At 47.0% G+C, this 11,693-nt stretch overlaps 1 protein-coding gene across 8 annotated transcripts in view; it reads left to right on the top strand.

Moving 5' to 3' along the window:
• Positions 1-2,340: 2,340 nt before the first annotated feature.
• Positions 2,341-11,693, top strand: part of MRVI1 (murine retrovirus integration site 1 homolog) — a 122,408-nt gene continuing 113,055 nt past the window's right edge. For 4 of the 8 annotated variants that reach the window (XM_032240731.1, XM_032240730.1, XM_032240734.1 and 1 more), the window contains exon 1: positions 2,341-2,855. In XM_032240731.1, coding sequence (XP_032096622.1) covers positions 2,789-2,855 — 67 coding nt within the window. In that variant the 5' untranslated portion in view covers positions 2,341-2,788. Of the gene's footprint in view, positions 2,930-11,693 lie in introns of all 8 variants that reach the window. The other 4 variants (XM_032240733.1, XM_032240732.1, XM_032240737.1 and 1 more) reach the window with 3 other exon arrangements.

Raw genomic sequence — 11,693 nt, 5'->3', positions numbered from 1 at the left:
TTTTCATTTATTGTGCTAATTTGAGAGATGACATGCACACTCACATACGAACTTGTGTATGTACATGAATATAAGTATATTTGTGTGGATGTACGTACATGATAAAAGAGATACACACATAAATGTTCTTTTTCACTCAAACAGTAGCATTTGATAGACACTGTTATTTCACTTTTTCTACTTGAGGTATCTTGGAGTCTTTTCAGGTCAGCACGCAGGGAGCTTCCTTGTCCTGTTTCGGCTGCACTCCGTCTTCTTTTATGGCCCCAGTTGCTGGACATTTATGTTGTTTCCAATCCTCTTGCTTTTGTAAATAACGCTGCAATGAATAATCTTGTTCATCTGTCATTTCCCAAGTGTGGGAGTGTGTTTATAGAATAAATTCCTAGAAGTGGAATTGGGTCAAAGGATGTAAACCTTATAATCTCGATAGTGCTAAGTTGTCCTCTATAGAACTTGTTCCATTTTTACACACCCACCAGCAATGTGTTTTATAAAATGCTATTGCTAATGCAATGACTAAAAAGTTATTTGGTGACTCCTTTGTGTGGTGAAAGCTATGGGTCTTTACCCAAGAGAAACACAAACCACACAGTGGTTTACATGCGATTTCAGCTGACTCAGAGACCCCTGAAGGTCATCTGCGAACGCTGGGTTCAGAAACCCGGGCTGAAGGGAAGGAGCATGTTGAAGAGGACAGAGCTTTAGGGACAGACTGCCTGAATTCACACTCAGTGCTGTCACTTACTGGCTGTGTAATGTCAAGCAAGTTGTTTTACTTCTTCCAGCCTCAGTTTCCTTTTTGAAGGAAAGGCATAGGCACTTGTGAGGATACATAGAGTGCTTTTATGTAAAGCATCTAATCTAATGTTAGGAATATAGCAGGTGCTCAATACAATATATGGTTTTGAAGACACACAGACACACACGCGTGCGCGCGCACACACACACACACACACACACGCACACACACACACACAGAGCCAGCCTTAGGTTCCATTTCAAATTCTGACTTTGATTGTCCCTATACTATACTGCCTGCTGCTGGATTCACAAGATGAACCTTTGAAGCGATATTCCCTGAAGTGGGATCCTTGGACCAAGTACATAAGAATCACCCAAGAGCCTGCATTAAAATGCAGATTTCTGGGTCCATTTCAGATCCATGGAATTAGAATTGCTGAAAGAGGAGCCCAAGGAGCTTCACACTTGGGGGTTCTAATGCACACTGAAGTTGGAGAAACAGCACTGAAGAGTTTGGTCAGTTCCTTCTAGACCATATACTTGCAATTCGAGTAGTTACTACCATGTGGATTTGCAGGGGATGGGGATGGTGAGGGGAAGCGGGAGAGCCTATACCTGCATGTGGACAGGTGTGGACACTTGAGAGAAACCATGGCTAGTACCCAAGACAGCCTCCTCTGGTTTCATTCACAAAAACCAATTATTGATGAGGGTAGCAGGTAGCATGCACTGCACTCCCATCAACAACCACGGAGAAGAGACAGGATTTCCTCAGCACCACATGCCTGAGGCAGGTGCTGGGATGGTGGCTCAGTGGGCCAGACTCAGTGGAGAAAGTCTACCACTGCTGCACAACTGATCTGTGGCCAGGAGCTGAGCGTAGGACTGTGTGCAGCTCAGCAGCCATTGCCAGGAGGACTTGAGGCCATAGGCCTTGGAGCTCCAATCCCTAGTGCTCTCTACCATGACTACTGAATGGTTTGTGGGTGGCTAGTGATGGCTGAAAGCTAGGGTTCCCAGATTTATCAAACAAAAATAGAGAACGACCAATTAAATTTGAATTCCAGATAAATAAAAGTCTTTTAGTACAAGTATATCTCACGTCTATCTGAAATCCAAATTTAAATGGGTGTCCTGTAATTTATCTAGCAACTTTACCTAGGGTTTCTCTGTGCTGCTCTAACCACAGAAGGAGCTGAAGTCTCCATGTGGCTTGCCTCCAGCTCGGAGCTCCATGATCTTGGCCTTGGGTGGGCCCTGTACCCAAGGTAGGTGAAGAGTGTGTGTGGACAGGGTATAAATTTCCTGGACAGGGTCAGGAAGCTCATTCATGCTGATCTAGCTCTCATAAGATGCTGGCACTGCATTAAACACTTGAATAATATCTCATTTAATCCCCTGCCTACTCAGTGAATTAGGCATGATCATTATTATTCCCACTTTAGAGATGAGGAGACTGAGGCTCCAGGATGTTAAGACCACAGGCTGTTTAGTGAAGGAGCAGGGTTGACACCCCTTGGGGCTGGTGCCAAGTCGGGGAGTAGCTGAATCTCCCAGGCCATTCTCTCTGGCAATCCCAAGAGTTTAATGCAGTGGGAGCAGCCCCTGCCCCCAAATCCCCAGGACAGGAACCATTCCCAGTTTCTCTTGGCACTCGGCCAGGGTCTTCTCCAGGCTCACATGTTTGCTGGAGGCTCCAGGCGGGGGTGGCGGGGGGCGGATCTGCAGGGTCCCCTTGTCCCCGCCTGACCAGGACAGTGTCCAGTGGCATGAGTTGCCATGGGCACTGCCATCTGCTGTGTGGGTACCCGTCAGAGGGGCCCAGGGTGAGCAGCTGCCCCAAAGGCCCAGCCTGCCCTGTGCCTTGAGGCCGGCTTGTCGGCTTTCCCTGCCTTTTTTCCCCGGAGCCAGGCCGGAGGGGGGCTCCCAGAGGAGCTCTCGGCTCTAAGTCCCAGCCCCTCTCAGAGGAGGCATGCAGCCGAGGTTCTGCAGCCAGAGGCTTCTCGGCTCAGAGCTCCGGAGCCAGATGTAACATTGACCTTAAATGGTAAAAGCTCCCCAGAGTGAAGGGAGGCTGGCCAGAGGAGGAAAGGAGAATAACTCAGTTTTAGGTAAGCCTCCCCTATATCCTAGAATAACCTGCCTCTTCGGCTGGGAAGCGGAGGGAACCTTCTCCTCCTTAAAGGTACAGGGTGCTGGGATGGGGGCGCTAAACTTTAACTTTCCAGGGGAGCTGGCTTTGTTGGGTGGCAATTCAGCTGAGTATCTTTATTGTTGCTGTCTTAAGTTTTAAATCAGAAGTGAATCTTGCCAGTCCTAGCTTAACTAGATTGTGCTCTTTTTGCTTGCTGTTGGAAAGTGTGCACAGCCCGGTGAAAATGTGGGTCCTGACAGGCGATTGCAACCCCTAGCTTTCCTGTGGGCCCCTTTGTGGTAGCAGTGGGGTCTCCAGCTTAGGCAAGTCTGCTAGGCAGGGCTTTCTCCCTTCTGTGCTTCCCGTGTCTCTCTCTGTCCCCCTGTGCCCCTCTGCCTTGAACCTGTGCTGATGCGACCTGTCTAGATCCTTAACCCTGCCCCTATTTCTGTCTCTGCCCTTCCCATCCTGCATTCCCGTCACAGCTCCTGTTTTTATCTCTGTCCCTGTCTCTTCTTTTGTCTCCAGCTTTCCCCAACCTGTGCCCTTCCCTGATGCCTAGAGGGGCTGCATGTGCCCGGCCCGTGCCCGGCCCTGCTTACCTCCGGGTTGAAGCAATTCCTAGAGTGAGCAGCATTTGGACTGGCTTTTTCCAAAGGAAAAGCCAGTGGAAGCCAGACGCCAGAGAGAGGCCCAGCTGTCTTGCTCCCTCCTGCCCAGGAAACAGTTGTAAAAGCTATAGAGGCTCTGCAGTTTGAGTAAACAGCAGCCCGGGGTCTGGGACCCCTGGCCAGCACTCCAGCCTCCCAGAACTCAGCAGCTGCTGTTTCGCAACCCTCTTCAGGCTGCTCGCTGGAGTGGAGCAGGGAAGTAAAGCTGGTCTGAGCAGGAAAAGGAGGGAACTTCCCAGGACTGTGAGGCTGGGGGTCCAAGGGAGTCAGGACCTGCCAAGGATTGTGCTGCCCCCACCAAGAGATGATTACACGCCAGTGAAGCAGGTGGAATTACCCATCCCCCTGCACTCCCCTACCCCAACAGTTCCATGGGGGAGGGAACTCAGGTTAAGTGACTTACCTAAGGTCATTCCACCAAGATGGAGTGGAGCTAGGTCTCAAACTCAGGTCTGTATGACTCTAACTCCAGTGCCCATGCCTCTCAATACAGCCACGAATGCCAGGGAACAAATCTGCCTCCAATTGTGTCTTGTGATTTTGGATCTAATGGATAAAACCGTTGTCATTATCATGTTTGCGCCGTCCGTGATTCAGTTGTGAGGTGTGTGTGTGTGTAGGTCTATGTGTGTGTGTACACATGCATGTTGGGTGGGTGGTTGTTTATATTCACAGCAGATGTACCTACCTTTATGCTTGAAAGTAAGGGAGGCATTCCTGTATCCTGTATCATCCGGGAAGGATAACCATGTGCTAATTGCTACAATATGATTGGTTATCCCCATAAATGTGTTTCAGGAAGAAAATAAACAGCAAACACATGGTTCTTACTATGCATTGAACTCCGTTCCCGTTCCCATACAGTAACTCATGATTCCCACAGCTGTACAAAGCAGGGGTCATTCTTACACCCTGGTCTTGTAAATGAGGACATTTTAGCACAGAGAGGCTGCACAGCTCGTGCTCGGCCCCAGATTGAGGCTCTGCTCTTGACCTCCATGCTCAGCTCCCCTCTGCCTGGGACCCTGTATCAGAGTGCATTGGGGGAGCACTGGCCCCCTTGCAACACGGTTCATCTGAGGCTTTCCATGAGGGATTTCACATGCCCCTCACAGATGCGATGAGGGATGTGTCTTTACCTCACTGTTCCAGGTGAGGACACTGGGGCTCGGGGATGTTAAATGACTTGTGCAAGCTCACCCAGCCACCAAGTGACAAAGCAGGGAATTTAAATAGTATCTTGGGTGAGCAATTTAGGGCCGTGTGAAACCTTCTACTTGGAACTGAATCCCCAGGAGGCTGAGGGGGCCCATGGTTTGGGGATGAGGGGTTCCGTGCATCTGTGTGAGGAAGACAGGTTCCTTGCTTGATGGGCTGAACTACATGTGATGGGTTCTCAGCTTTCTCAAGAGCCCTGCCTCTTTCCTCTAAGCCTTTGTGACAGAGGTGGACAGAAGCACCCCACACCTCCTGGAGGAGCAGACTGAGCCCTGCAGGGGCGCAGACCTTATCCTGGTCCTCATCTGCCGTGTGTCTAGCACCCAGAATGATGCCAGGAGCACACGAAGTGCTCAGGTTCAATCACATTTCTGAATAAATGAACACAATGCTCATAGAGTGGGTTCTGGTTACACAGGGCTCCAGTCTTATTTTGTACATGTGCCTGATGAGCAGATTCATCTAGTTTGACTTGAGAGAATACAAGGTGAGGGCCTCCCACCCTGCCTCCTCTTCTGGGTCACCTCACAGAGCCTGGACTGCCCCTCAGCCACTCTCTCTGGGTTTATTGGTCAGCAGAGGGATTCTGTTTACTAAGGAGAAGCAGAGGCCTGGGTAAATAGGGAGAAGAGAGCTTAGAGCCCCCAGACTCTTCCCCTGCCCCTGCCCCTTGGGGAGCTGAGTCAGGAGGGAGATGGAGAACTGTATTCTCAGGTAGCAAATATAAAAGGAAAGAGGGGAGAAAATTGGTTTAATTGAGCTTTTATTTTGTGCCAGGATCTGTGCTAGATCTGCTATTTAATTTAAGCTTCATGTCAGAGACAAGGAGAGAGGCATACAGCTGGTAGGTGGTGGGCAGGAACGCCAGCTCAAGCCACCGTGGTCCAAAGTGGACACTTTCTGCATTAGATGTCAACCTGCCTCTGGTTAGTAACTTAGGTCCTGGGGCAGTTATTGAGTGTCACAGTCCAAGTCATGGGAAAATCACGAATAGAGGGAAAGGGAATATCACGCTAGCTCTGTGGACCTTGGAGGCCAGACCTTGAGTTCTGGTGACAGCCCAGGGCAGCCTCGCCAATGGGCCTTCAAACCAGAGTATTAGCAGAGGCAACCCAAGCCCATGACCTTGGACAAGCTCTGCCTTCTCTGCAAGGGCTTTGTCCAGGGGAGATGGAAAGCAGAGGACAGTTGGTCAGACAGAAAACTTTTTTTTTTTTTTGAGAGTGTCTCGCTCTGTCACTCAGGTCGGAGTGCAGTGGTGCAATCCCCCACCTCCCCGGCTCAAGCGATTCTCATGCCTCAGCCTTCCGAGTACCTGGGATTACAGGTGCATACCACCACACCTGGCTAATTTTTACATTTTTAGTAAAGACGGAGTTTTGTCATGTTGCCCAGGTTGGTCTTGAACTCCTGACCTCAAGTGATCAGTCCACCTCATCCCCCCAAAGTCTGGGATTACAGGCCTGAGCCACCGCACCTGCCAGACTGAAAATTTTTCCTAGCAGGCAACAAATATAAAAAAGTCTGCTAAGGCTGGGCTTAATCAGCTCTGGTTACCTTCTTCCTATTACTTTTATATTTGTAATTTTTATCCAGTTTTTTCTGGTGAAAAAAGTAATGTATGCTCCTTGCTAGACTTTCTTGGAAAATATAGAAGTGAATATAAGTAAGAAATTCAGAAATAAATACAAAGAAAATTTTTAAAAAATCCCTCCAGAATCCCATTCCTCAGCGATTAGTGTTGTTGATGTTATGGTGTGTTTCTTTCTTTACATTTCTCTGTATTTTGTAAAACTGGGATCTTAGTGTATGTGCGGTTTTTTAGTCTGCTTTTTAAAACTGAACATTCTAATGTAATCCTTTTTTCCATATCATTAAACATTCTCAAAAACATGATTTTTCAATGGTTTTATAACATAGAGTCGTTTTAGCTGTGCAACAATTTAATCATCGTTCCTCTTCTTGGCATTTACAGCTGTGATTTTTCTTCAGGGACTGTCTCAGTGGCACATGTGACACGATGGCTTTTCCATAGGTTTGTCGCATTTGGAGACTCAGCTCTCAGAGATGGGCTTGCGGGGTATGGCCCGAGGTGTGGGCTTGTTCTGCAAGGTGATTGTCTGTGGGATACTGACCCAGCCTTAAACACACAACATCACATTGTTAAGAACATTATTGCTTCTAAAGTTCTTTGAAGGAAGGAGAGAAAGCCTCTATTTGAGTAGGGTGCCCAACCGTCCAGGGTTGCCCAGGAATGAGAGTTGCAGCAAGACTTTCAGTGCTAAAATTGGGACACGTCCTGGACAAATCCAGAAGGTTGGTCACCCTCATTTAAGCCTCGTACGCCTTCAACATCTTTCTGTTTGTTTCCCTTCTTGACAAAATGAGAGCAGGCCTTAGCTAAGGTTTAATAACTGTTTTCATTGTATTTATTTTTATAACTCTATTTGTGGTAAGCAGTATTGCTTTTTCCATTTAAGGTAGGAATATAAAGTTTCCCTTTTACATAAAAGTAATGGCAATGGTAGCTAACACGTGTTGAGTGCGCACCGCGTGCTGGGCGCTGTCCTAACGCTTTACTTGCCATCCCTCATTTAGTCCTCACAGCAACCCTCTGAAGTCGTTACTGTCATTGTTCTCATTATACAGATTAGGAAACTGGGGCACAGAGAGGGTAAGAAACTTGCCTAACAACACAAAGTTAGTAAATGGCCAAGCGGGTTTTCGGTCTTGATTTTCTGGCCCATTGCTACTCAAATGAAAGACTATTAAGTAAATAAATGCATAGGTGAAACACAGCCATGGCAAAAATTGTGAGCGTAGAGTATAAATGAGTCAAGTCATTCCACCATGGCTTGTTGGAAATTGGAGTTTTCTGAACTTGGTGGAATCCAGGTACTGGTGAGTGCAGGATATTGGGGAAGTTGAGTCATCCCAGCAAAACCAGTAGGAACCTATGGGCTCAGTGAGAGAGGCTGGGAGGGGCAAGACCATACAATGCTCACAGCCTGTCTCTAGGGGTGGGAGGTGGTTCCCAGAGTGGCTACCAGGAAGGGACACAGGGATGCCACAGATAGTTCTGCGCTGACAAGCCAGTCAAGACAGTGTTTCCAGCGAGCCCAAGGCTCCTGGCTCATCAGAAGGAGAAGAAAGCCTGAAAACACCCTTGACTTTGCTCATGCAAGTTTGGTGAAAAGAACCCTGGACCCTGAGTCAGGAGATGGGCTAAATGGTGGCCAGCTCCTCCCTCATTCTCACAGTGGGGAGATGACATCTTGTAATGGAGGCAGCACAGTGTCGCTGTGGAAAGTGTGGATCCTGGAGTGACCGCGTGGTTTCGCCACTGACCAGCTGTATCCCTTGAGGTGCACCTAATCTCTTGGAGCCTCAGTTTCCTCTCCTGTAATATGGGTTCAGTATCTCTTAACCAAAATGCTTGGGACCAGAAGTGTTTCAGTTTTTATGTTTTTTTTTTTTTTTTTTTTTAACTTTGGAATATTTGCATCATATTTACCCAGTTCAGCATCCCAAACCCAAAAATCCAAAATCTGAAATGTTCCAATGAACATTTCTTTTGAGTGTCTTGTTGGCACTCAAAAAGTCTTGGATTTTAGAGCATTTCAGATTCCAGATTTTTCAGATTTGGGATACTCAACCTGTAATGATAGTGTCCATTTTACAAAGTTAAATCCCTTAGCCCAGTGTCTATTCTGTGCACTGAGTATACATCAGCTGTTGTCATTTCTAGCCCCTGTATGTTCTCCTCCAGAGATTCCATCAAGAAGACTTCTGCACTGGGTTTGAGGCTCTGACCATCCAGAATTCTGGGTCCTATTCTCCCTCCATAAACACCCAAGGACAGTAAACACCACGGCCCGCCAACTTTTTTGTATTTTCAGTAGAGGCGGGGACTTACTCTCAAGAGGATTGGCTATTTGTACCTAATGAAGTCTTTAAGGAGGCCAAATAAATAATACCTCTTTCCTTCACTGAAGTTCTAAGGCTTATTGGGAATTCAGAGACTAATAAGCTGGCATTGGAGAATGTGGTTTGCATCAACAGGCAAGTAGGTTTTCTAATATTGTATTGAGCAGATTTAACCCCCAGCCCTATGGGGTGCCCACTGGGGAAAGTAGGGCCCTTTAAATCTTAAAGCTTAGAGGAACAGAGCAGAATGTGCATCCCCTGAAAGCAGCTCATTTCCTAGAGAAACAGAAGAGGGAGGGCTGAGCTATTCAGGCAGACACTTCTCAGAACTCACCATCAGATAGCCATTCTCCTGGGGTGGAAGGGCGTTGCAATCTGGGGTACCACAGTGAGGGCCTGGCTAAACCCCATTTGCAAGGCTGGTCTCTCATGGGCACCTGGTGAGCCTTGTGCCCTGCCCTAGTGAGAGACAGGCAGGGCTGGGGCTGCAGGGATTGCCACATGGTCCCGTAGGCACCGCCTCTCCTTCCTTCCTTTTCCACTTGATCAATCCTCACCTTTTCTCCGGAGATGCCTGGTGGGGAACTTGTTTAAAGCAGAGTCCTTCCTTAGACAAGGCAAGCATCTGACTAGAAATATCTGCAATGAATTTTCCTTTTTTCACAGGAGTTTCATTTAGGCAACTCCAGACAGGGAGCAAGTGATCTCTTAACTCCTTTCATCTGGGTTACTTCTTACAGGTAGATGAGAAAATACATGGGAAAGGAACTACCATTGTTTGAGCAAGTTTGTATGTGCCAGACACATTTTATACAATATCATTAAATCTGTACTTTAGCCATGTAAGGGAGGTATCTGTGAACAAACTGATTCAAGGAGGATAGTAACTAGTATGAGAAAAATGAGAGTCAAACCCAAACCATCAGACCACCAAACCCCATCTCTTTCCATCTCTTTGTGGCCTATAGACCCGGCTGCAGGGTAGAGTGACAACGCCTGACCCTTTGTTCCTGCCCCTATAAGAACAAAGCCCTGGAGGCGCCAGTGCTGCTGCTCAGAGCTGAGGTCCTAAGCTCTTGAGGCAGGGCACTGGAGCAGCTTCCCCACTAGGCTTGCTCTACTTTGCACCTCTCTTGGTTTCTTTTAGTATGTAACAATCTTTATCAGGTCTCCTGATATTGTTTAGGAACAAGTTCCCTTCTCTATAAGGAAAAATACAAATTTAGAATCACAAGCTTTTTACTGGCAAGAAATGCCATGCCCTACATTGTGTGGCTTGAGCCACTTTCTATGGCTCACCAAGCTTTGTGCCCTAAAAGTCCATAAATATTGCCAAGGTCACCCAGTCTGTTAAAATCCCAGCCCCACAACTTACTGTTAGACTTGGGCAAATGGTCTAACCTTTTAGCCCCCTTACCTATGAAATGGATTGCTATATCTAAAGTACTTATACCTGAATAAGTATCCAATAAGTCATTATTATTATTGGAGCCCAGATTAATATTGAACACATGGGACTCCTCTATTTTGGATGCCCCCAAATAGTCAGGTTTTCCCAAGGACTCTCTTGTCATATTTTCAGCTTGTATGGGTATGGTAGAAAGAATGTAATGTCTTCCTGGGCTTCCTACTAAGACACCTTCCTTGTTTCCCACCTGAGATCTAACTGGTCCCTAATGTAGGCTGGAAGGCAATGATGATCAGGCTAGATGTTGTCAAGAAAGACTTGGCTAATTGGCTCATAAGAGGCTTCCCCAAAGAGCATCACCTTGGGGATGTTCTAGAGTCCTGGTCCTATCCCTAAGCCTGGTTAGTGACCTGGAATTGATCAGTTGATTGCCTATGTAGAGACTGACTCACAATAATCAAACTCACAAGAGACTGAAGTATACCATTTTTTTTTTCAAGAGAGGCCGGGTCTCACTCTGACCCCTAGCCTGGAGTGCAGCGATGTAGTCACAGCTCACTTCAGCCTTGACCTCCCTGGCTCAAGTGATCCTCCCACTTCAGCCTCCCAAGTAGCTAGGACTACAGGTATATACTACCTCACTCGACTAGTGTTCTAAACATTATTTAGAGACAAGATCTGGCTATGTTGCCCATGATGGTCTCAGACTTCTAGCCTCAAGCCATACTCTTGCCTCAGCCTCGTAAAGCACTGAGATTACCGAAGCATACAATTCCTTTAATAATAATTCTTCTTCTTCTTCTTCCTCTTTTTTTTTTTTGGAGATGGAATCTCGCTGTGTCACCCAGGCTGGAGTACAGTGGTGTGATCTCAGCTCCCTGCAACCTCTGCCTCCCGAGTATCTGGGATTACAGGTGTGCATCACCATGCCCAGCTAATTTTTTGTATTTTTAGTAGAGACAGTGTTTCACCATGTTGACCAGGCTGGTCTTGAACTCCTAACCTCAAGTGAACCACCTGCCTTGGCCTCCTAAATTGCTGGAATTACAGGCGTCAGCCACTGCCCCCAGTGAAGTATATAATCCTGAATGTTTATGTGTCAATATATAATGGGAGACAAACCTTTTCAATGACCAGAATGCTTGATGATAGAGATTTAGGTGAGAAGGCAGAAAAGTTCTGAGGGGTGGGTCACCTAGGCTATGATGCGGCCTAATGAGCCATCTCTGCCTACAGCAGAGAAACTTCCCCAGAGCTCAGGAAGGGCCTCTTTCCTCTGAGAAGCTTAGACAAGACGTTCTCTTTGCTGTAGAAAAATGCTGTATAAAATGGTGGTTATTATGTGATATTCACATAGTCTGTCCTAGCACACAAGAAATTACAAATCCCACATCTATATTGGTTAAAGTTCTTTGATTGCCAGGTATCAGAAACCTATGTTGGCTAACTTAAGAGGAAGTAGGATTTATGATAAGGTACTTGAGAAAATCAAAGGAAAAAGTAGGTAGACAGCAATGCCTCAGGAAGTCAGGACCCAGGGCAGCTTTCAGGTCTCAGCAGTAGGAACTTGCCAACCTTTTCTCTACAGGAG

This window comes from Sapajus apella, unplaced genomic scaffold, assembly GCF_009761245.1.
Source record: "Sapajus apella isolate SASKATOON/1434 unplaced genomic scaffold, GSC_monkey_1.0 scaffold47, whole genome shotgun sequence".
NCBI classification, from domain to species: Eukaryota; Metazoa; Chordata; class Mammalia; order Primates; family Cebidae; genus Sapajus; species Sapajus apella.
The sequence above is the reverse complement of the archived record's forward strand: the minus strand, read 5'-3'. Positions and strand labels throughout refer to the sequence as shown.